Source organism: Ambystoma mexicanum, chromosome 8 (genome assembly GCF_040938575.1).
Source record: "Ambystoma mexicanum isolate Mex_15411 chromosome 8, UKY_AmexF1_1, whole genome shotgun sequence".
Classification (NCBI taxonomy): Eukaryota; Metazoa; Chordata; class Amphibia; order Caudata; family Ambystomatidae; genus Ambystoma; species Ambystoma mexicanum.
In genome coordinates, this window is record NC_090929.1 from 383658667 (window position 1) to 383685441 (window position 26775).

Consider the following 26775-nt stretch of genomic DNA (forward strand, 5'->3'; position numbering starts at 1 on the left):
TCCATTCACAGCACAGGCCACTGTTGTGGTGCAACGTACACAGCATCCTTGTCAACCATTCCCGACGTGATGCAACGCACATGTCCATGGTAACCAGTTCCGAACTCAAGCAGGCTATGGACGCTGACCGCGTAGGTAGCAAACGTTGACACAGCGTATGAAGCGTCCCTAGCAACCTGCCATACCATCAAAGAAAAACCTTGGCAACTATGCCGTTGCTTGGCTATAAACAGTGCAATTCCACTGTGATATGCTCCCATACCAGATCTAGCCTTTCGCTGCGCTCCAACGGCCTTGATAACTCAATCAAGTTCTCTGAGGCTGTCAGAAGTAGCTTATCACCAATTAAACAAAGTTACTGTGACACGGAATGTCTTAATAGACAAACTGCTTTATTTACAGCAAGGTAAAACAGGCCCCAACCACTGAGCCGTCTTCAGCCTCATCAGCTAACACCTGATCTCTAGAACCTCCAGCACCTTCTGCATCTTTCACTTACACTCCGCATTCCAAACGCTTACATATATCTCCTCAGAGATATAACATCATTGTTATAACTTAATTGGGCTGCTAAAAATACCAATTGCCTGTAACTGGAAAAGCCCTGAAGGCTCTGTGTCCCAAATGTGGTGGATTAAGATCTGGGACATTCTCGTGGCTGAAAAGATTACTGCTTTATATGAGGGAAGAGATGAGAAGTATATATCAACATGGGTGCCATTTATAGAGTATGCAGAAAAGGTCCCAGCGCTTATTGCAAAGCCACCCATTCTTAGAAGATGCACTCTACTGTGATTTATATTGACTGGAACGTGGGATGGGATTTGTGTTGTATGGTAGCTATGGGCGGTATAGTGGTCTGCTGTACCGTACAAGAGGTGCTAATGGTTGGGCAGGCTGGGGAAAGGGGTTGGGAGCGGATTCTGCGTTATGAGACCTATGTATGTAAACCCACGCTATTGAGACATTGTATTTAGTTTCCATATGCTGCTGTACTCTGTTAAATAAAAGTTGTTGAAAAAAAAGAGTGGGCTGTGAACCGACCTTTAAACAACCACAGGATGGGAGGTGGCAACATAGATTCTTGCTTTCAGAGATGCAAAAGAACCAGTCTGACAAATTCTAAGCAATCTTCTCTTTGATTAGTTGTGGGTGCCAGTGTTAGGGAGGGAAAGGGAAAAAAGAGGGGTGGTCAGCAGTGTCAGTGGCCGCAGATAGATGCGAGATGATGATGATGAGGGGGAGAATGGAGAGTTGGGCAGAGATGAGGAAGTTGGAGACTTGCACGAGTGCTGTTTCTGTGGAGTGCCTGGATTAGAGTGGGAAACTGAGACCGTCTCCAGGTAGGAAGTGATACGACTGAACACTGCATGCCTATGGAGTTTGGAGCAGGAAGGGAGTAGAGAGACAGGTTGACAGTTGGTGCAGTTATTAGGGTCAGCAGAGTTTTTTTGAGGATGGCTAAGACATTAGCAATCCTGTAGTCAGCAGTGAGGATTCAAAATACATGGGAAAGGTTGTAAGGGTCGGGCTTAGGGTTGCTAGTTCTTTGATGGTCTGTAGAGCGAAGGGTTCTGCAGGCGCAGATGAGCTGTTGGCTGCATGTAGGATTGAGGCCAGTCTGGTTATCGTGGTGGGAGAGGATTTCTTTTTTTATTTATTTTATTGTTCATTTATAACACGCTTAATACCAGCGAGTGTAGGATCAGGATTCGAACCTGTGTTGCGTTGCCTTGCTTCCAAGACAAACGCATTGCCCCTGAGTTATCCTTCCTCCCTGTCTGTAGAGAGGAGAAGAAGCAATCAGAAATGTGAAGAGAAGGGCGGGAAAGGGGGAGTGATAGGAGGCTGAGCAGTGTTGCTCTGATTTTGGATATCAATGAGATATAAGTAGCAAAGTAATTGGTTGAAAGGGATTAGGAGATGGATTGGGGCAAAGGTAAGCATGCATTGTCTCAGGTAGAGGAGAGGTTGCAAGAGTGGGAGTGGGGAGAGTATAGTGGCTTATTATAGTAGTAAGATTTAACTCAGTTAAGGCCAGTAGACCAAGCAAAGATTCCTTATATGTGACAGTCAAAATATCGAAAACAAAATGTCGAAAGACAATAATGTCGAAAACAAAACGTCGGAAAATAAATTATTTATTTTTTATTTATGTTTATTTTTTGGCTCTAGTATACAGAAAAAAAGGGGGGTTACCCCCCATTTCGAATAAAAAAACATATTAAAAAAGAAATTCGACTTTTTGTTTTTTGACTTTTTTTTTCTCGAAATTATGACTTTCGACTTTTTTGTTTTCAATGTTATCACTATGAACCGTCGCCGGCAGTTGTGTGGCCATCTTACAAATTCATAATATTTTGATTAGCATTTTGGGGTTTATAAAACCATCTTTCCTGTTCCCTCCCCAATTGATGTGACTGGTCTGAAAATATCTTGTTCCTTTAAATGAAACAAAATACTTTAATGTTGCAAATAATAAAGTCCCCCAAATGCAGAGCACTAGTGAGTAGCAAACCTTTAAGGCTTGCATCTTTGCTTTAAAGTTATTTGTCTTCTGTGAATTTTCTTTTTGATTGAAGCAAAATCTAAATGAACTTTATTAGATTGTCAGACCTACAAATGGTTGTCTTATGTTTTGTCATAAAGGACAGTAGTACGGTTTCCCAGGAAGACCAATGAAAGGAATGAGGGAATTTAGGCATCATTCAGTTTCAGTGATCACCAGACCACCAACAACATTGTGACTTATGTTGGTTACTTTATTAATTTTTGATTTTGTAAGTGTACAGCTATGTCCATGAGCACCCTTTCAAACAAATATTTAGCAGTGGTCTTGACTTTCACCACAGACTTCAGAAGACTATTTTCAGTGCTAAACCCTATGTGTATTTATACTGTAGAATGTTAATGTGCAATGTCTTGAAGTGTTTCTTTTTGGTTGCAGGGCATGCGAACTCTAAATTGGAAACATCACCTCGGATTGGTGAATCTGGATCTGGAGTTGGCCGATCGTACTCTGTCTTTCTCGGTGTCTCCTGTGCATGCAGCCATCATCCTGAACTTCCAGAATCAGAGTGAGACTCTTTGGCGTGGTGTCCTTTGAAGCTGGGAATGGAGGTGGGCAGGCCGGCCACCACTTAAGCCATGTCCCAACTTGATTTGAAGCATTCATTGAATTAATGTTGAAACTGAAGTAAAGGCCCAGGCTGACAGGTCTATCCTGAACCTGCCATCTTGGTGACTGTGAACTTATTTGAAATGGTCAATTTAAAAAAAAAAATGTACATCTTTTTTTGTTTTGATCAAATTTGACCTTTACAAAAAAAAAACATTCTACCAATCAATAAAATAAACATATCAAATAGGACACAATTCTCCATCTGAAGTACAAAACAGCATTGCGGTACAGTCCAAAGTTGATATTTTTCATAATTGTTTCATACTTTTTATACACTAAAAAAGGATATGTTCTGACATATCTTTGTTTGTAGTCAAGGTTGCATTTGTTTTGTTAGGGTATTTAGAGTAATGGCAAACATTGATTGGTCTTTTGTAGTTTTTTTAATTATAATTGGGCACAAGGACTAACTAGCGGTAAAGGACTTACTGCTTGTTAGAAAAGTGGCATAAATGTAACTTAAAAAAAACATTCTTGGGTTTATGAATCTGTTTAGATTAACCTGCTACACACAGTCTTCCATGTGTTGGTTTTACAGTTCATACCGTAGTATTATAAAGGTTAGATTATTACAACTTGTTTACTGCAAAGTATAAGAAAGGTGTTCACAATGTCATTCTATGTGTATCCCAAGTGTACTTGTATTCATAATGCTACTCCAACTTGATGCCCTCTTACTGTTTTTTTCTGCCATCTCTTTAGTCCATGAGTGGGGAAAAGATGTGAGCGAGAAGGCGGCTTTAACATAAAGCAGGCCTGAGAAACAGCATAGGGGACTGGTCATATAGAAAATTACATGTTTGGTTTATAACAATTTATGGTCTCATTCCCGCTGTGCCGAAAGACAACATGCAGAAAACCCCTTTTGAATTCTGCCCAAACGTACAAAACAAAGTTTTCGTTTCTCGCCACCCACAGGGTGAGCAACTATTGTTTGCCCAGAAAACGTGTTGAAGTAAGGTGCAGTGTTTGGTAAAGTTCAAACCTAAACTTTGAAAAAGTATAAAGTCGCAACATTGGGTGTTTACTCACTAGAGGCCTCCAAACTGGATACCCCCAGTGAATGGGTGGAAGATATCACAGTTGAATTACCGGGTACGGGGAGTCAAGAGAACCCAAGGAGACAGTCTTAAAGGACTCCAAAATCTAAGGAAACAAACAAAACCCCTGATCTTTCGCTCCCAAACTCCAAAGAGACCCCTGAATATGGTGCCAATACAGCTGCGGCAAAGACACCACCTACAACCAAATCATTGCTAAAGACTATGAAACTGAATGGTTACCAGCCCTCCCTAAAGTCACGTGCCATTAAAAAGCAAGAGCCTCCGTCCCTCCTCTACAAGAGGTGTAGATGCACACAGCAGGGGAACACTCAGCAGTCACAAGACACTTCTCCAACAAACACATTACTGTGCCATTTGGCACCAACAAGAATGATGCAGAGAAAACTGGCTTGAGCCAGCACAGCCCTTAAAGATCGGACACAAATAAACATGGCACTGAACCTCTGAGTAAAGCCAAGTACACCACACAAGAGCAGGGGCAGAAGAAGCCATGCTCCAGATATCATGCAGAGAAAAGAGATGACATCTCGACACCTCCAGCATAGGTAAATGCACACCCAAGGATAAACGCACATGCACAGCACCCCTTTCGACACCAGTAACATTGGGGCATATGTGCACATCATCCATTTTTACTTTGACATCACAGTTCTAGGGGAACATTCCAAAGACCTATACCCAAGCAGAGGAAACATTATCTCAAAGCATTGACAAGAAAGGGACGATTCTTATTTTCCATACAACACCCAAGAGGGTGATGATGATTGAAGGAGAAGACTAACATGAGTACCCTTCTTATATCAAGGACACAACTAATATAGCCCCACTTCCGTTTCTGGGCACTCATGGCCATGCATTTGTGTATGCCTTTGCTAATCTAGACATTCAAATCAGAGAGGTAGAAAAAAGAGAAAGGTAAGAGCCAAGGAAGGTCCCATGTAGGAGTAGGGAACCCTCCATCAAAGTTCTCAAGTTTTGACTACATACACCCTGAGGATGTCCATTGAGATGTGCCAGACACAGACATGGAGGACTTGCAAGACAACCTCGAAGAAGGGGATCATGACTTGGACGGGTACCCATGGACTGTCTCAGAGGATGAAAAACCAAACCATCCATGTCAATCTATTCAACGGAAGACCAGTGCACTTATGTAGCAGTTCTTAAGAGAGCAGTGGCACAGTTTTCCACACGCAGGATGAGGCTGATGGAAAGAGATGTCATTGAAGAAACTGTGCATGAACACAAACTTATTCTCAATATAGCTTAGTGATAAGGACCATAAAATAAGCAAATAATCCATGCTATGTAATCACCGGCAGCAGCTAAGGATGTGAATGAACAAATAGAAAGTTGACATCCTGATCCCAAGATCTCTTAGCAAGGATCAGTGAAAAGCAGACCCTCTAATAGTGTCAACTGCACAGAAGGGAGATGGCACTGCAGCATCAACTACAGAGAGAGCAAATGCGGTTACTTAATGATCAAGAAAATGTCAGAAACCATGTCATACAACAAGCACATTGCTAATGCTACTGCATTACTCAGAAGATATGGCAGGTCTAAATGGGATGCGATGCAAACACAACAAAGACAGACCCGAGGAAGTCGAGAAACCCAGGCTCAAGCAATTATCCATGAAGTTCAAATTGCTTCCAAGTGCCAAACTGTCATTAAAAGCAGCCTGGGTGCTGTGGACACTGCATGCAGATAAGCAGCAAATGCAGTTGGGCTACATTTATTCATATCTAAAAATCAAAGGCTTAGGCCAAAGAAACTGGCAACACTGGTCCACATGCTGATAATAAGCAAGCCCATGCGACAGTGAGAAAAAAGGGTGCCACAATGAAGTCTCCTGAACTTCTACCAGGCAAGGCATACAGAAGAAGTTGTTCCATTCCAGCAGGGCGCGGGTACCGAACAAGCAACATCCTCATACCAACAAACTTTTCCAGATGTTCGAACTCCCTACGGTTCCTGGCAATGAGGCCAACAAGGTTACAGCCAACCTCCTTATCAGGGTTACTATCGTCAATACAAAAGAGGCTGATCACAAGGCCGGGGTGAGCCTGCCAAAGGTGGAACACCACAACAGTGCCTCACCATGCCAGATTCCATCCCATTTGCAAGTATTTGCCCATGAATAGGAGGCAAATTCAGTGGGTACTAGACACAGTTAGATAGTTACTTACAGTTCCTGATTTCCCAGCATTCCAAATGGAAATCTTGCAGTCAGGTGAAGCGGCCTCCAGCTACTTTATAAAAGGCGGTTACTTCGAGTACAAGAAAAGACCAAGGGAGTATACTACACTCATTACCAGGTTCCCACGTTCCAAAAAAGGACAAAATGCTGCAAACCCATCTTGGACTCCAGCAACCAAATTTGCGAAACTAGACAAGAGATCATACCACTGATAAACCAAGGAGACATCATGGCAAAGTTGGATATAAAAGACACATACTTTCATATTTCCATATTCACAATGCATACCTATGTTTCAATGTAGTTTCCTTACACCATTATTTTAAAGTACTTCCTTTTCAGATACCATGGACATCACAAACTTATAGTCAGTAGCCGCAGTACGCTCTGAATTCATGTGTACCCTTATCTAGATGATTGCCACATAACAGGAATAAGTGCCTCTCGGTAGAACAAGCAGACCAAAGTAACAATTTCTTTTACACTAGCTTAATTTTTCAGTCAGTGTGCCGAAGCCAAGTTGGAGCCCATCAGGAACAAGAAGAGTTTTTAGTGGCAGGACTAAACAGACAGAAAGCACTAACCTTCCTATCACAAGTAAGAAATCAAGCTCTTATGGAAACCATTCCCTATTATCAGCTATCGGAAGCAGAGTAAGGAAAGTGATGAAGCTTTGGGGGGAGCGTAGCATTTGTATGTGTATAATTAATACCACACTCAAGACTACACATGAAAACATTTAAAAAGAAATCTCCACACACAATGGTCTCAATCATCAGAAGACTATGGAGATCTAATGCTAGTAACTCAAAAGATTGGATATAAAATGGTGGACCAAACTGAGCATGTCCAGAGTACACCCGTTTACAAATCTCGGTGCAAGTGATCATCACGGTCAACACCTCCGTTACAGTGTGGGAGCCAAACTCAAGTCTCACAAAACCCAGGGTGCGTGGACACCTCAAGAGACATTGGTGTAGTGTCCTTACAAGAATAGACAACACTACAGTAAGGTTATACATCAACAATAAAGGGGACATTCCCTCCCAGCCACAATCCTTACAGCACAACTTATTTGGCATTAGGCTTACAAATAATCATATCCCTACCAGCATGTTCCAGAGGTGGGCAGAGGTGGGCAGTTGCCTGTCAGATCCCTTCAGTCTCCATATTCTTCAGGAGCACAAGTGTGAACGCAACACAAGCCCACTCGGATATTCTCCAGGTGGGGAACTCCAGAGATAGAATTATTTGCAACAGGTACACATGCAGAATGCCATAACTTGGCACACAGGCACCCAAAGACAGGGTCACTAGGCAATGCACTGTGGATGGCTTGGGTTGAAATATTTGCATAGCCTCCCTCCCCGACATCACTAATCTACAAGGTTGTGCACAAGCGATTATACAAGAGCATGACTCAACCTATAGCATCAATGAAGGAGAGACGAGGGTTGTATCTGCATCACTCACACATGGCAGTTGAACCACTGGTAAAGCTGTGTCCAGTTCACAACTTAACATAGCAACACCAGCAAATAACTATGAATTTGCCAGCTTGGCTCCTGAAGGCATGGAGTTTGGCCCCTCACAACTGCATGCAAACACATGGACATACTGAAGGAGGCATGCATACTAAACACATTGGCATGCTATTTAGATAAATGGGGCGGTTCCTCATTTGGTGCAATTGAACTGCATCCAATGGCATCAATTATTTACTTTACTTTCTGGATAGTGGACTTGTGTAAAAGTTCCTAAATGTGCACTAGCTGTGTTTTACCATCTTGCAGAATTGTCAGGAGGATAGCTCAGCGGCAACCTGTTCCCCTTCCAAGCAAGACGACATGGAGCTACACAGGTTCGATCCCCGGGTCCGCGCTTAAAAACCTCTGGGTATTAAGCGCGCTATAAATAACCTATCATATCAATGAAGTCACATGGCGGAGGGTACACGTGGTAAAAACTTTCATGAAGTGGGCGTGGAAGAAAAAACAGCTGCAGCCTTTTATTTTGTAGATGGGGCAAATGGGGGTGATTTTATTCATTGGTTTGTAAGTCGAGGAATGCAGGGGAACAACCCGATCAATCCCTCCTACCTAACCTGAGCCCCATTTTAGGCACATTGATTATATAGTTTCCAGATCATGTGACTAAAGAAACTTTAAGAAATCCCACCTCCTAGGCCTTCCGGCACATTTGTCCCGTCTTGGAGCGGTAATAAGCGTAGTCATGAATGGGATTATCCTTCATATGTTTCATCTATAGAGTAAGATGTAGCTCTGATGTGACGTAGCCTTTTGAGGCCGGAGATTACTTCCGGTAAGTCTTTCCAGGTCAGCCGAATCAGCCAAGTGGTGGTTGTCCACCACCCCTATGACCACTTCCAATTTAATACGCCAGTTGTTTGTTCATAAAGGTTTAGTCCGGCTCGATCCGCTGGGCGTGGCCCGAACGTCCTTGGTCCAGTAACCCTGAGAGGGGACTGAGGAGGACAGTCCTTTCAATCACGCATGTGTAAACGCTCAGCATTACTTTCAGCCAAAAGGAGAAAAGGGCCTAATATCTGTTACAGGAAAAAATAAATAGGGCTATGCAGGACAAGATCTCACAGGGAAGAGATTTTCATAGCTGAAGTTCATATGGGGAGTTCCCAATCTCTATTGTAAAGTAACCCCCCGCCACCATCATACCTCTACTTAGGTTAATTAGTTTACATTTTTATATTATTTAAAGAATTATCATCCACTTCCACCTTGGTTAAGAGGATACACACACCACCGCATGGATCTTAACACAGTTACTTAGGTTAATTCTACTGCCTTTTGAGCCAATACCAAATTGCTCACTTAAGCATCACAAATACAAAGTGGCTTTCTTAGTCACAGTCAGTTTAATTAAAAAGAGTGAATTGCAAGCACAATCTGTATATTAAGGTAGTGTTTCAAACGGATCTACGCTTCTCTCTTAAATTCATATCTAAACTTCATGTGAACCAGCCAGTTGAGTTGACTGTATTTTTTTTCTCCTAAACCTGCAGACAAAAGTACAAGAGTGTTCCTCGCCTTACGTTCGAAGAGCAGTAAGGTTATTTCTGATGCTTGTTAATCTGCTTAGAATCACATGCTGTGCATATGGTCCGACATCTAGTGGTAATCGTGGAGTATTGCATCTTTCTTTCGAGTATCGAAAGGGGACGTCGACATGGGCGTGCCTGTAACCCTATCCCTAATGTGACGTGTAGTGTACCCAAAATCAGATTGTTTTTTTCCGCCCAACTAGTTGGTCGCCTTATGCGGAGCTCGTCAGATTTATTATTGCAAATGAATTATTCGTTGTCCCATGACCGATGGTTGTTTAGTCTTTGACTTCTCTTCGACCACTTTGTCAATGCCATCCAACTGCTGTCTTGGCGACTGGTAAATCCTTCGAGGCCTGTCGACCGCCTGGCCTCGGCCCTCCGGCCAGGCCCTCACAGTAGGGAGAGTGGGGCCCGGGGTTGATTCTTTTCTGAGAATGCATTTCCTCTTCCCCTCTTTCCTTTTCTGGTCTGACTGCCGCCCTTTACCTATGCTATGGAGAGCACTCCATTTAAGTTTTGGCCGTCTTGCAACAGAAAATACCCCTGGAAGGACACCCATCGCAAATGCAATAGGCGCTTACCTTGTGACCACGACGAGCGATCATGTAAGTCCTGCAAACTCTTTCATCCTAAGACGTTAAAAGATAGGAGAACGAAGCAGTGGGCAGCCTACGCGATGCAGGCTGAAAGTCATTCCCCCGTTGGCTCCGTCGCTTCGAGTGACGAAGACTCTAGCGGCAGCCATGGCTCTTATGTGGAGGACATAGACCTTTTGGCGGAACCGTCCGGTTCCCAGGTGCCCATCCCCGGCCCGACACGCAGGCCACTGGTACTGCTATGGGGAGATCACACCCCGGTGACGGTGGCACACACACAGCATCCCAATGATAAATATACAACACCCCCAACCCCAAGCTTCCTCAATGGATATGTTGAAGAAGCATCAGACGCCAACAGGCCTGCTGAAAATTTAGATGGTGCCCATCGAACCTCATGGTCTGGCGCCCGCCCTCCCTGTATCCGTCTTCTCTGCATGCGTCCGGGCATTCCACTCATAAGGGTGTCTCTTCTAAAAAAAAAAACACACCAGTGCCCTCTAAGATCGTGTCAGCTTCAAAGGTTTTGGCAGAGCCGTTAACTGCGTCGACGCCTACGGCCACGTTGAAATCCCCTGCAGGCACGTCCAAATCCCACATACAGTCGCCGAAGCGATGCAAGAGTCTGGCAGCTATTGTTTTGGAGGTGGAACGACCAAATAGCACCCGCCCTTGTCGAGAGGAGTACACTGACAGGGCACAGCCTCTCTCTAAGGCTTTATCTGATAAATCCCCTCCCTCTAGTGAGCCTTTCCCTCCTCCAGACACCTCTGCTTCTTCCCTGTAAAACCAGAGAGGTTCTCTGGTTTTACAAAATATCAGTTTATAGACTTTTCTGAAAGGTTTATTACTCCCAAGAGACCTAGGGAGGAGGATTCCTGCCCCATTTTAACAAAGCTGCAGAAGCTTCCAATCCAAACTCAAACTCGCCAAGAAGTAGTATTTGAGTTTTCAGAACCTGAGGAGACGTAGGCGGATCCCTATAGTCATGAGGACAATCCCTTAGGGCTGGATGAAACTGTGTTTAGATTGGGGACAAGATCAGCCAACACATGAAGCACCTTGGCTCCAACTCCTGCCCCAGACGTTGTTTGCCTGCCCCCTCCCTCCCTCGCCCCAACAGAGGCAGCCATCGCCTATTGATGACCAAATGGCTTTCAATGCCATCCTGAAGGGGGCCACAGACCACTTCCAAATCGCCACACAGGAAGCTGTTCAGGACTCTGATTTTGTGGAAGACATTCTAAAGAAAAACCTCCCACAAGTCAAGCTATTCCTCTGCTGAATTCCATTAAGAAGCGCCTTGCACCTTCCTTACTGTCCCCTTCCCTTACCAGGGCTGTCGAACCTTGGGTCAAGAAACTGTTTCGCCCTCCTATCCATCTGACCCAATGTACATTCGGGGGCATGCCACACTAGACTCCCTGGTTGTTGCCACCCCCAGGAAGAGGGCTGCAGTGCCACTGTCTAATGCAGAAGCTCCACCGACAAAGACTGCAAGAAACTCTATGCCCTGTGCAAGCGCATCACCACGTTGGCAGCATATTCTTTGAGAATTGCTAATAATACTACTCTTCTCGCGAGATATAGCGATGTGCAGTGGAACCTGCTTCATGAGGGCCTCCAAGAGGTCCATGAACCCGTGCGATCACGCCTGCTGGCGGTCGTCTCTGTGGGAAGGCAGGTGACACACAACATCCTTAAAAACACACTAGACGCTGCAGAGACGGCAGGACGCACCCTGGCACAGGGTACTCTTCTCAAGAGGCATTCCTGGCTAAAGAATTCAGGTTTTAAGCTGGAGACTCAAGTCTCTTTGATGACTAAGCCTGTGGAAGATTCAAACTTGTTCGGTAAAGCTGTGGATGACGTCTTGGAAACGGCGAAAAAAGAGTTCCTTTCGGGGCCAGTCCTTCTCATGATCTCCACACGGACAGTATGGCGCAGGAGGTACCCCATGGTCCTCCGGACAAGGTTCGATTGCCCAATACCAGCAGAGGGGACAATGCAGAGGCAAGGGTAGGGGCAGAAACTCCACCCTAAGAGGCTCCCCGGCCTCTGCATCAAAAAGACTCACCAGTCTGGGGCCCCTGCCATGCCTCCCCGGTCAGGGGACAGTAAACATCATTCCTTCATGCATGGGAGGTGGTCACATCAGACCAGTGGGTGCTCAAGACCGGCACCCACGTTTATTGTATCGAGTTCCACCAGCCACCTCGATACCATCCACCAAAGAGCAGACCCCTATCAGCAGCACACCTGTAAATACTGCTGGAAGAGGTTGAGATGCTTCAGGAAAAGGGCGCCATAGAAGTAGTCCCCATTTATCAGGTAAACAAGAATATTTATTCAGTGTACCTCCTTGTACCCTAAAAGGGATCTCACCCGCACCCTGTGTTAGACTTGCGCCCAGCGAACAAATTTGTCAAACCTTAGAAGTTCAGAATGACAACATTGCAGGAAGTAATCCCTCTGCTGGTGCAGGGGGATTACATGGCAGCATTGGATATGAAAGATGCATACTTTCATATTTCAATGTTGCCAGCGCACAGAAAGTACCTAAGGTTCATGATAGAGGCCAAGCACTATCAGTTCAAGGTCCTTCCGTTCGGCATTGCCTCAGCCCCACGGGTGTTCACTAAGGTACTGGCGGTATTAGCTGCTCACCTGCGCTGGCAGTCCATCACGGTCTACCCTAACCTCGACGACTGGCTGATAACATGGGATTTGTACGGAACATGCCTAACAAACACCCAAAAGACGGTAGATCTCCTTCAGTTTAGGGTTCTCGATCAACAAGAAAAAGTCCAAGCCAAGTCGAGCAGTTTCTGGGGGTGTCTAATTTGGACCAAAGACGGTCTCGCCTTTCTCTCCAATTAGAGGTTTCAAAACATGATGTTCCAGTATCCTCACTATGTAGCCAATCGCGAGGTGACCGTACGCAAAGCCATGCGACTGTTAGGGATGATGGCCTCTTGCATCTACCTAGTTCCTTTCTCTTCATACCCAGTTTCACATGGCATTTGATTGAATGAAAGAGTTATCTGGTTTTTGCATCATTATCTGGCACAGAGTTATGTTCAACACAAACACATTGCTAACAGCTTTCATGGTATGCAGGCATGTCCAATTAGAGAATATGCAATTCTGTTTCCGAATTTGAGTGTTCTTTCAATCTTTTTGATCCAATAAACGGTCTCTTAAGGCAGATTTATCCATGCACCCTCTAACTGCTCACGTAGAAACTGATTAGTTTGCATGTGATGATTTTGAGTATTATCTACATGTGATACTAACGATTCAGTAATTAGATTTTTATTGTTCCTGATAACGTGAAATGCAATGGCTGTTTTACATTTTTGGGAATGTAGACCATTTTGACTATTTCTTACTCGTTCTCCTCTTCCCGTCTTTTTCTCCCTCGTTGTCTTTTCTGTGCTTTGATATTTGATCAGTATGAAACATTGGCATCTTGTGGACATGTAGCATGTGATCATTCTGCATTATACTATTTCATGTTGTAGCAATACAAATGACATTGTTCTGTAATTTGATTCTACCAACTCAAATTGTATGAGCCTGTTGTATTTATTTTGGAGCTCTCAATTAGTGTTATCCCTGAGGAGGACCCGATAGTAGGTCGAAACACGTGTTGGCACTTTCTGGCACACCTCGTTTATGTTTACTTGGCAATTTTCCTTGTTTTTCTTGGTTTAATGCCAAGAACGGACTGTACAGGCATCCTCTTTGTATTTTTCAGGTACACTTTGAGAGCAGTGTCTAATTACTTTTGGGACATTGTGGTACCAAGAGCCCATGGCTGCTATCAAATCTTAACCTTGCACCAATTATGTTTTGAGCCAGTGTGGTACTAAGTGCCTTTGGCAGTCATGAAATCTCAACCCTTCAATGACTAAACGTTTAAATAAATGTTGACATTGTTCACCAACCAATTTTCCTTTTGAGTGAGTATAATCCTTCTTCAAATATATCAGAGGGGATCTCGGCGCGGTTCAGGGAATTTTGTCTTCTAGTTCCTCATGCACATCTGCGCATGCGCCCCATGCAAGAGTGGCTCTCGAGCCAATGGTGTCAGGCTAGCGGACAATGGGACGATCTAATGGTTGTCTCGGCAGCCCTCGTTCAGTCTCTTCAGTGGTGGTCAAGGGAAAACCTCTTGCAAGGGAAGACCTTCACCACACCTGCAGTAGAAGCCACTCTCACCACAGACGCATCTCAGACGGGGTGGAGGGCTCACCTCCTTCATCAGATGGTGCACAACGTGTGGTCCCCAGTGATAGCAACCAACCACATAAATCTGTTGGAGCTGCTAGCAGTGTTTAAAGCCCTGAGGGCATTCCAAACAGACCTCCAGGGGAAAACTGTGCTAGTCCTCACAGACAGTACCACAGCTATGTATTACCTTAACAAGGGGGCACTCACTCTCCAGGGCTATCCAAACTGTCACAGAACACATGGAAATGGGCTCTCAAATATAAGATGTTCCTACTGTCACAACACGTTCCAGCGGAACTCAATCTTCTGGCGGACGTACTCAGCAGATACTTCCCACTACCCGTAGAGTACGAGTGGCAATTACAAGAAGACATTGTTCTCAACATCTTCGCAGACTGGGGCTTCCCAGAGATCGACCTGTTCGCAACTCTGGAGAACGCACAATGCCCAGATTACGCCTCCAGGTACCCTCAGAATCGCTCCAAGGGGAACGATCTCTGGATAACATGGTCACGGAAATTTGGTTACGTTTCCCCCCCTCCACCGACTCCCCTGCTCAACAAGATAGTGCACAGGATGCACCAGGAACCTGTCGCAATGATTTTGGTGACCCCGAAGTGGGCCCGCCCACCATGGTTCTCATCTCCTGGCAATGTCAGTCTACCCTCCCAGGAAGCTGCCATGCCCGTGCAACATGCTGTCACAAGACAGGGGGGGAAACAATCCATGCCTGCAAACTCTCAATTTAGCAGCCTGGCTCCTGAGGTCATAGAGTTCGGGCACCTCCAACTCCCTCAAAGATGCATGGACATACTTGGGGAAGCATGAAAACCTAACACCACACATTGCTACTCCAGCAAATGGAAACACGTTGCCATCTGGTGCAATGGCAAGGGCATCAATCCTATTGAATGCACACAAACACATATTGTCCTGTACCGAACTCTCCTACTAGATTCTGGCCTGGTTTTCAATTCCTTAAAAGTCCACTTAGCTGTACTTTCAGCATACACCACGTCCCAGAAGAAGTTTTTGTGGTGGAAAGTTCCAGTAATCAAGACATTTATGGAGTGGGTAAAAAGACTTAATCCTATTTCAAACCCAGCTCCCGGATGGGACCTGAAAGTACTTACTAGACTAATGGGGCCTCCCTTTGAACCTATGCATAAGTCTAGCCTTAAGGCACCCCCCTACAAGACCGCCTTCTTGGTGGCAATCACAGTAATAAGGAGAGTTAGTGAACTGTAGGCCCTTTCAGTTCAAGACCTATTTGTCACGCTTCACAAGGATACGATGGTCCTGCGCACTCACCCACGTTTTGCGCCTAAATTAATTTCAATGTTCCATGTGAACCAATCAATAAAACTACCCACCTTTTTCCAAAACCCCACTAACGTGGCAGAAAGAAGCCTCCACACACTTGATGTGAGGAGAGCGATGATCTATTATCTGGAGAAGGCAAGACCACTAAGGAAGACAAACCATTTTTTCATTTGAGTGGCAACTGGCACAGAAGGGGACCCTGTCTCTAAATCAACTATTTCTAAGTGGATCGTAAACTGCATCACACTGTGCTACACTCTTGCCAAGAGAGATCTGCCCTTCAAGCCTAGAGCACACTCTACTTGGGGCACAGAGGCTTCCATAGCATTCATTGCAAATGTTCCTCTTGAGTCCATTTGTAAAGCAGCAGCCTGGAGATCTGTACACACCTTTACACAACACTACTGCCTAGATACACACTCTAGGGCTGATTCTCAGGTGGGACAAGCAGTGCTAAGACATCTCTTTGCTACTGTTCCTTCACACATCCCACCATCATCTGTGGGTACTGCTCGCTAGTCTATGTACAGCATGTAATTCTAAGCAGATTAACAAGCATCAGAAGACATGCATTACTTACCGTAATACCATTTCTGATGATTGTATCTGCTTAGATTCACATACGCCCACCCTTCCTCCCCTCATAGAGTAGAAGGAACATAGAAATCTTACACCTTCTCTCTCTCTCTGTACTCACTCTCATTGGTCAGAAGGCTCCCTTACAGCAGAAAAAACACAATCGGAGGGAGCTCGACCAGCAAGGGATTTTGGGTACACTACACGTCACGTTGGGGATAGTGTTACAGTCACGCCCATGTCGACGTCCCCTTGCGATCCTCGAAAGAAAGATGCAATACTCCGCGATTACCACTAGAGATCGGACTATATGCAAAGCATGTGAATGTAAGCAGATACAATCATCAGAAATGCTATTACAGTAAGTAATGCATGTCATATTAATTTAACAAAACACATAGCAAGGCAATTTTTCCTATGGTTTGATCTAGGGAAAGATGGTAGTCTCATAAGCAAGGCAAGCATTGCAAGATAGTGTTTCATCCAAGAGCTCTACGCATTTGCACAGAAACAAAGGCCCACACATTAGGGACAAATTGATCACAAGCCACAGGGGCAACACTTACATGCCTAGCCATTGTTGTTCCCCTAGACCAGGGGTCTGCAACCTTTGGCTCGCCAGATGTTTTGTACGGCAACTTTCATCAGCCCTAGCCAGAATAGTAAATGGTAAGCAATCATGGGAGTTGTAGTCCAAAACATCTGGAGAGCCACAGGTTGCAGACCCTGCCCGAGACACGCCATGTAAGACAGCTACACACTTCATAAAACACTAGTGTATAGATACACAAAGCATAGCAGATTCACAAGTGGCCAAATCATGCCATGACATCTGTTTACTCGTGTATCAACTGCACACCAGGTAAAAACTGTTTGCTAATCTTTGCATAGCATGTGAATATAAACTGATTAAAATCTATCTTACTAGTAATTCTTCTGAGCTTGTATCTGTTTAGAATCACATGTACCCCCTCATACATCCGCTCTGTGAACAACAGAGGAAAGAAACGTGTCACTGTATGCATTTAACATAGTTTGAAGTGTTCTTGTGCAGTGTTTTATTTTATTTAAATAACAGTACTTGTATAGCATATGCCTAACTTCACAATTATAGACCGTCAGAAAACAATGCGAGGGCTTCGACTTGGAGCATTGTTAAGTACCCATACATGTAGAATAGGGATCGAATGACAGGAACACTCATGTTGACGCTTATCTTTTGCTTTACAGTAAACTTATAATGCTCCCGTACAAACACTAGATGGCGGCTGTGTATAGTATGTGATTTGTAAATCAATACAAGCTACAGAAAGACTTATTATTGGAAAATGTCTCGCATTGAATGGGAAGTGAATGAATTACTGACCAGATGTTGATATCTGGGGTGAGAAATCCTAGTACGCATACATTGTATAGCTGCATTAATACATTTCTTGGAGTCCAGTAAAATTATTGACTCTGTAATTTGCATTTTCCCCTGTTCCCTGGACATTGATGACACCTTCTCAATGGTCAGTATTCTATGGTACAGCTTGATGAATAGCACATCTCTAATATGCTTCATGCCAGATCCGCCCTGCTTCTAACAACTGTACAAAAAATAGGGTATGTTATTACCCATTGTAAGGGAACTCCATTTATCAACCATAAGGACAAAAGGGTAAGTCACCCAGATCAGATTCAAACTTGTGCCTTGCAAGCAGACCACGGATATCTGGTTGAGTGCTTAGCTTGCTCCGCTATCATCCTAGTAGAGGGTCTGCTCAAAACCATGCTCCCATGCAGCACATAGTGCCCCCCTGCTGGGGACAATGTTGTCTTGAGAGCTTCCAATCAATATTTCCCAGCCACCTTGTTTGACGTTGTTTAATTCACATTTTTGTGGTATATTCTGTGCACTCAAAGGGAAACGAAGCAATAGAATAAGCTATTTGCAGAGAAACTATTCTGTCAGCAACAACCTATTGATCACATCACACACAGTTAACATGATAAGGTCTTTGAAGGCTGTATTGGCAAACTCTACCATAGGTCACCCTGCACACAGGTAATTAACTTAGCAGCGAAGAAAACAAGCCAGAGAGTGAGAGGGGGTGCACATCTGGAATCCTGGGAAAGGGCTGACTGATGTTCAGTAAAGGTCAAGTAAGGATGGAGGTTGGGTGGAATGGGCAACACCAATGCAACACCATTTTCGGAGTGAAGTACTAATATCCCCACAGCATCTAAGGCATTGATGCACATTCATCAAGGAATGATTGCCAAATGTTCTTCTATTTCTCATAAAATGTCCTATAGTTGAACTGAAATTTCTTATAGCTAGCAAGGTTCATCATGTCCGTCAGCATGTCCTTGCTTTTCAGAGATCCTGGAGTTTTCCAAAGGCAGAGGAGGACCGGTTTACCTACTAATGGTGCACATACCAGAAATGGTCACCCCCCCAATTGACTAGCTCTGCCACCGGTCGAGCTATAGGAGGATCAAGTTAAGTGTGGGTGAAGCGTAAGAGCATAAAGCCATATTTAGTATAGCAAATCTATAATTGCAAAAAGTCCTTGACTGGTCACATTCCCACAACATGTGCGATATCTTTGTCCTAACCCGCATGCTCTACATATCCAGCGCATGTATCATCTGATTTTAGTTCCAGCTTGGCCAATCTTCTCAGGAAAATAATAGACACTGACACATATTTTTGATTGTATTTATTTACAGTAGGAACAATGCTCTTTTGATCTCAAAAGAAAGTACAATATATAAGAAATCAGATTTGAGAGCATAGAATGGGGTTGGTTTGAGGGACATTCTGACCAGGTTGTGGAGGGGAGTAAATGGAACAGTCACCGGGGACAATACATAAGCGGACCTACATAGATTAAGGACCACCAATATTGTAAATGTTTAAGTGCAGGTAGGCGGTACGTCCAGCTGTGCTCAGGACGTGACCATTATGGGTGAAGTGTTAGAATGGAGGCAGAGGAAGTGAACGATAGAGGCAGGTTGGAGGTGAGGAAAAAATGTTAGCCAGCAGGCAGATGAGAGGTAGGTTAAGAGGGTAACTCGGAGGTGAGGAGGTAGGCTTTTAGTTTGGTTTTCAACAAATCTTTGTGTACTGTTTCTCGGATGTCCGGGTAAAGAGAATTCCATGCAAGTGGAGCAAGAAGAGAGAAAGAGCAGAAGCGAGAGGAAGCCCAGGGAGCGCGAGGGGGCAGAGCCGAGATTACGAAAAGACTTGTAGAGTAGGATAGAGGAGGATAGATACAGTGGTGCCTTACCATGGATAGATTTGTGAACCAGGAAAACACATTTAAATCTGGCCCTGTTTTGCGACATCATCCATCCATCCTAGTGACGGTACGAGGAAATAGGTGTGAAGTGAGGGAGTTCACAGAGAGTCCTGGTAGTGAAGTTAATGAACTTGTCGAGAGGACAGAAAGCATAGTTGGGGAGACCAAAGAGGATGCTGGCACAGTAGTCCATTTTAGAGAAGACAAGAGTGGTTAAGAGATGCTTGCGGTGTTGAAATGAAAGAGGCACCTGGTTTTTCTAATATTTAGGAGGTTGAGGTGAACTGCTGTTCGAGGTTTGGAGATGAAAGTAGAGAAGGTGTGAGAAGGGTAATAGATGATGCCAAGATTTTCAGCTGAAGAAGAGTAGAGGAGAGTGTCAGGTGGGAAGTGGATAGGTAGAGGAAGAGATATGAGCGAGCTTTTGGCAGGTGTGAAGCCATCCAATATTTATTGGCAGAGAGACAGTTGGAAATTTCGATAGAGAGGTCAGAGGAGGGTTATTTATTGGTCATTTATATAGCGCCTATACACTTAAACGTTTTAAAGCGCTCCAACGCGTGGAGGGTGAGTAATTGGCATTCTTAATTGGCATTGGAACATTCAGAATGGGCAAGTGCCATGAGTTTAGAGGTACAACGTGGAACAAAAGAGGAATACAAACTGTTTACAACTTGGCCTAATTATTGTTCATGCCAGACTATCGATTCAACAATGCAAGAGCTATAAATAAAGGAGAGGGGAAGGGTAGGTTAAGACAAACAGAGCAATGAGACTATTGCTTGACAGCGTTTCTGATAGTGATAAGTGCATGATGCCTGTAGTAAAAGACGAGGGGGAAAAGAGGTGGCAGGAAGAGACACTAGACACAAAAAAACAAAAGTGGCTACAGATGAAGTTGCCTAAAATCTAATTTTAGCAGAGTCACACGAAATGAAAAAGGCTGAACAGATGGAAGGCACACCTAAGTGACAAATAGATCCTTGTAGGGTTGTAAGAGTACCTTTAGGGTGGTGCATCAAGTCAGAGCAGGGAGGGGTAGGCAGTCAGCTGGAGGAAGTTGGGTCAGGGCACCAAGTGCAGCCGGCACATGTTGGGTCCGAGTTGCAGAAGGGCGGAAGGATCGGGAGACATATGCAGCAAGGGGGGGCTTACTCGTGCCGGACAGGGCCAGCCAGGGGGCCTTGGTAAGGGCCTTTGTGACGTGGGCCGGCTATTGGCCGCTGGCTCGTGATTGGCCCAGATGATGGAAGGAGTGGCCAATCATGTGGAAGGCAGGGCCAGCATCAGAGCACTCCGGTGCTCGGTGGACATGATGGAGGGTACGAAGAACAGAACAAAGCAATGGCCCAACATGCCAAAACAGGGAAAAAATTCAGGAAAACAAAAGACAATTTGGATGTTGTCTGCAAAGAGTTGGTGCGAGAACCCAAAGCAAAAGATTAGTGCTCCAAGACCAGAAGTGTAGAGTGTAAAGAGGAGCGGACCCAAGACAGAGCCTTGTGGAACACCAACAGTTAGAGGAGTGAGTTTAGAGGTGCTGCTGCTTCAGAAGACAGAGAATTGGCGAGGTGCAAGGTAGGATTCAATCCAGGAAATTGTGAATCCCAAGAAAAGAGAGAGTATCAAGGAGATAAGAGTGATCGACAGTGTCAAAAGCAGCAGACAGGTCAAAGAGAATTAGGACAGAGGATAGGTTTGAGTGCTTAGCAGAGGCAATGAAGTTGGACACATTCATGAGAGCAGTTTCCGTGGAGTAACAGGAGCGGAAACCTGCTTGTAGGGGGTCTCTAAGTTTGTGATGTCTAAGAAATAGGTAAAATGGCTGAACACAACCCTTTCAAACACTTTAGAGTAGTGCGGGAGGGGGATCTCAGGGCGAAAGTTAGCCGGTAGCTTCGGGTCAGCCCTTTGCTTTTTTAGGAGAGGGATGACACTGGCTGTTTTGAAAACGGAGGGAAAGCAAGCAGAGTCGAAGGACAGGTTGAAGAGTTTGGCAAGGTGAGAGGCCACTATAGAGACAATAGGCTGGACTAGCTGAGGAGCAAGAGGGTCTGATGAGGCACAAGAGGGGTTAGCCTTCATCAATAGAGATGGCACCTTCGTCAGTATTAGAGTGACTGAAGTGGGAGATGGAGGCAGAGGATGATGGTAGAGTAGGCAGTAGTAGGGAGTGTGAGGAAGGTCAGCAGCCTCTAATTCTAATAATTTTGCATGTATTTGGCTGGATTGTCAAACCAATCGCATATAATGTTGCTCCCCCTCTAAGATACCACAAGTGTAAGTGATTTGGTTTTCTTTCCATGAGAGCGTGTCGATCATTGGACAAGAAAGAAATGTTTGATCTTCGGCAAGGCCGACACAAATCCAGTATGAGAATATAAGGCCAGCAAGATAAAATTAAAACCATAGGGAAATAAAGGCCCATGGAAAGGTTTATACTATCGAATAGAGCTGGCACCCTGACAGGGCTGAAATGGCAACATGGAATAGTGATCTTAAGGGCCATCCACCAGATTCTAATTTGAAACAAGAAAAAGCAGAACGTGTAGAGTGGCCCGCAAGTGCAGAACTGCTGCCAACATTTAAATGGCCCATGCAATGTGAGTCGAATATGTAAACTGGATGCTCAGTAGAATGTGTTGCACCTGCTTTTTGATGGCAGTGATGGTGTGGCTCCGTTTGTTCTTTCAACAATGCAATACAGCTGCAGTGACCAACAAGTTGCTCTTAGTCAGATAATTCCTTCCTGATCTCTCTCGGATCCCTTTTGTAGGTTCAGGCCTGAGCACCCTTTTTTACTGACAAATCAGGGTGCTCCTCCTCTTTTCCTTTTTCTGCAAATAGAAACTATTGTAGTTATCTGCCACTTGCGCCTGTAACCTCACAAAAAGCCAAATCCCCCAGTGCCTCTTACATTTCAATCGGAGTAGCATCCAATGTCAGTAAAAGGAAGAATTTGCTTTTGTCATCCTGTACTTTTACATTGCCAAAGATTGGATGAGTTCTTTCATAAGAAGCTACACATTAGGCCTGGCCTTCAAAGGTACCATCGTGGGTGTATGTAAGTTTCTCCAGCGAGTTTGCCAGAACTATTACAGTGGCTGGATAAGTTAATTCTTGAACCAATTCCCTGCAACAGAAAGGAATGATACTCTGTCATTATGCAATAGTCCAAAAATGTCAACGTTGTTTCATTTTTTAAACACATTTTTAGACCACACATAATTTCTATTCCTAGAGAAGTCCAAAGTGGTTACCCTACCTCTTGTCGCTGCAGCAATGCAACTAGCCTGTAATAGCTGGAACTCCAGAAACCATGTTTCTACATCACCCTCCTTCCTGCTCATAGTCTGCCCGCCTACTCCATTCACGGCCTTTATCCACCATCAGGTAGCACACATGTCCCTCTTCCTAGAACATTGATTCTCATTAGAGGTCATGCTGCATCTGTCAATTTTACTGGATATGATTTAGTTTCCATAAACTGTGTTCCAAGTTCCTGTTTAATATCCTCCCGAAAGAGGCCATTCATTTGGGCCACATTGGACCCAAGAGGATGTCTTCCACCACAGGCTCCATTTTCGACCTCTTAGACCTGTCTACCTGGAAGGTTTAATTCTTACTTAAAGAAGCATTTGGAATTTCCGTTGGATCATCAAACCATCCTGCTGCAGATCCCATCAAAGCTGCCCACCATATAAGCTTGTGGACCTTATACACCATCTTTTGATGGATTGTCTTTTCTAGGTACCGGCTCAGCAGGGCAGCACATACAAACACAGTTTGTTGATGAGCTAAATAAATATATTGAGCAGTGAAAATATGTTAAAATGTGTTTTAAAAACAAACCAGTAGGAAAGGGTGTTTAACCCCCTTCCATTAAGGCCAACAGTGTCCAGATTTGGGCTGCCTCATGGACAACCAGCCATGGACTAAAGGATATTTCACATGTTATCCTATGCATCTCTGTGTGATCCGATTTTATTGAGTATGTTTGTTCCACACTGCAGCAAGCTTTTCATCAGCTCTTTCGACCAAGCAGGATTTGGGGCTTTACACCACCATCTTCCAGGTTAGGGCCATATTTTTCTTTAGCCCTGAAACCATTTTCTCTATAATATAGAAAGCTATTCAGATTAGAAAACCATCTGGAGGTAAACAATGGAGCGAAGGGAGATGACAATCCCGAGGTTCTCTGGTCACACGTCACACAATACTAAAAGTTAACTGAACAACCTAACTGTTTTCTCCAGACCACCCATAAATGGTAATTGCAACCTTGACAACGTCAAGTCTCAGGCTTCCCTCTGAATGAGGAAATCTGCTCACTTATACTTTTTCCACCTCATGTCTCCTTATGAATGGTGATTATTTGCACAGAGTCTGGTAATGGGCCTAGATATGGCAATAGAATATTGTTAACTTCCTTACTCTGGCAGTCTTGGACTCCAATTTTAAAAACATGTGCACTTTGCTGCATAATGCTCTTCTGTCTCCCTGCCCCGAATGCCCCACCACTACTCCCTACCCCTATTTCCTTTTCTCCTTACTATCTCACACACACTTCCCCAGATGGGTACACTTGGGGTGCTCTCCAACAGTGTTCTGAGCTCCAAAACGTAATCACCTCCACAGCCACCGCCACTTGGATCCACCGCCTTAAAATTAAAAAGCTCTGCCCTTTGCTTCCACTAATTCTCTCATCTCTGCTGTTTACTGAATTACCTTGACTACTGCTCAAGGCTACTTGTGAACCCTTCTCTTTACTTCTTTGCCCGACTTGCCAAAATCCTCAACTTTTCCACCCAAACTCTATAAACTCTTCAATGCTGATCTCACACCTGGTCTTGCGTCCTCCATGCCAGCCTGCTTCCAATACATAATTAGTCCCTCTATACATTTGTAATAGTTTGCACCCCTGCTCCCAAATCTAGCTGACTCTGTATCCGCAGTACTCTACTCTTTGAATCCTTCACTTTATCACCCTCCTCAGCCTATGTGTCCCCCGCCCACATTGTGCTTTTTCTCATTTCTGCTCCTTCAATCTCCTCGTCCCACACCACTGACCCTCATCAAAAGCATCACCAACATTTTCACATTCAAATCTGTCTTGATGCTCCATCTCCTACACCACCCTCTTACACGTTATTCCGCTTTTGAAAACATGTCCTTACTTCTTTTGTATACATGACTGAGAACTCGGTGAACAGACTCCCTGTTCTGTGCCATCCAAATACCACTCGGGTGTGTCCTTAGCTCATGTTCTGCCGTCACCCCACCATCTGGTTTTCTATTTATGCTTTTGTAAGGCACCTACTTACAGGATCTCTGACCCTAATGTATGCTACTCTATACATGCGTCTGATCTAATTGGTGTCCTTAGTAAAAACAAATATATTTCCTTCTTATCATTTAAGTACCAGCTGCCTTCAGAATAGGAGCAGGGAGTGCACAGCTTCACAGAGGAGTAGCTCAATTTGTGTAGCTGCTTGTTCGATGCTGCAAGCTGTATACCGCCTTTATTTTGATAGTTTTAACAGGTAGTTTCTGGGCCCATCATTACATAGCAGTATTGTCCCTGGTAGGTTACAGGAAAGAGCATAATGTGGGGATTAACATAAAGTTTATTTTACCTTTTGGTGTAGTTAGTTACTGAAGATTCATATGCCATTGATGCCCCCTTCCTGAGGGAATGGCACGAGCTAGTATTACTTAATTTCTATAGGAAATTTCAATTGGCATAATTGTGTGTCTTTGACACCATACATATAAAAATAAACTCCACTACCCAAAAAGGTTGAATAAACTAAAAACATGTAGGGGAATTTCTCCAAAGTTAATTCAGGGATTTTATCCAGACTTATGCATGAAATTCTACAAAATACACTATTTGTTTCCTGATTTTGAAGAAACCCGAGTGCTCCATTGATTTAGTAGATTTCAGTAATGTTCTTTAACTTCCATATCTACCACTGTTTAAGTAGCATTTACTAACTACTGAGTAAACACTGTATCTTTCTTGTATTATTTATAGGTACATGGACACTGGATGAGCTCAGTGAAGCACTGAAGGTTCCAGCAGCATCACTTAGGCGAAAGATGACATTGTGGCTTCAACAAGGAGTCCTGCGTGAGGAGCCTCCAGGCACATTCACAGTAATTGAAGAAGAACAGAAGGATAGGGCTGAGAAAGTTGTCTTAATAGATAGTGATGAGGAGGGAGACTCGGCCATGGCTTCACAGGCTGACCAGAAGGAAGAGGAACTCCAGGTTAGTAACCAGATGTATTAATAATCCAGAACCATTTTAGCTCTCAGAGATAATGCTGGTGGATGTGTTGACTGTCCAATGACAAGATTGTGAGTTTGACCTAGAATATGAAAGAGGAGAGCGATTATTAGATGAAATGTATTTTAGCAAAATATTTTTTTTTTATTCAATAATGGTTGTAATTCAATTTGTACTTATGGATGTCCGGCTTTCATGATTTACTCTTCAGCATTGGCTCTTTTACAGATTCCCATTCTTAGAATTATTTCTTTAGTTAGACCAGGAATGTTCGCTATTAGATAACATTTGCATACATATAAAGTGTAAGGAAGTTAGACTTTCACAACCATCCACCTCTTTGTGTTTGACCATAATGCCACCAATCAGATAGCCTAGTGTCCACCTCTTGGTGGCCACCTCATGGATTATTTTTCGACCGCGTTAGTCAATGATTTTTCACATTTTAATTAATTTTATTCCACATTGCTGTGAACTGGATTAGAAGTATTTGTTTCCTGGGTTGATGAGAGAAACCTGAAGGTGTCTCACCGGCTAGTCCACGGGGATCTGTCATCCAGGTGGCCAGGACACAACCATCGCTTTTGGATCCAGTTCCTGGTGGTGGACCAGTGCGGGCGGATCAACTGGATGAGGGATGTTCGGGGAGTGGAAGTGGGACACTGGACGGTGAGACGTGGTATCCCTGTCATGATCTCTGCTTCCAAAAGGTCAGGGTTTTCCCAACTCCCTTGGAAGCAGATCCATAACCCAGGTTCCGAGTGCCAACCAGTCCCAATTGGGACCTTTTGGACCCAGTCCTGGCGCCAGTGGCACCAGGCTCATAAATATGCCCAGTCCCAGCGCTGGAAGCGCCGGGTTCATAATGCTTGGGTGGACTTACCTGCAACAGACCATGCTGCTTACTTGCCTGCCAGTTGAGCCTCTGATCCTCTT

At 44.3% G+C, this 26775-nt stretch overlaps 1 protein-coding gene across 1 annotated transcript in view; it reads left to right on the forward strand.

The window, feature by feature from the left end:
• Positions 1 to 26775, forward strand: part of ANAPC2 (anaphase promoting complex subunit 2) — a 649174-nt gene that overhangs the window by 562647 nt on the left and 59752 nt on the right. The window contains exons 11-12 of the mRNA XM_069609853.1: positions 2948 to 3077; positions 25586 to 25821. Of these exons, the coding sequence (XP_069465954.1) occupies positions 2948 to 3077; positions 25586 to 25821 (366 nt within the window). The remainder of the gene's footprint in view (positions 1 to 2947; positions 3078 to 25585; positions 25822 to 26775) is intronic.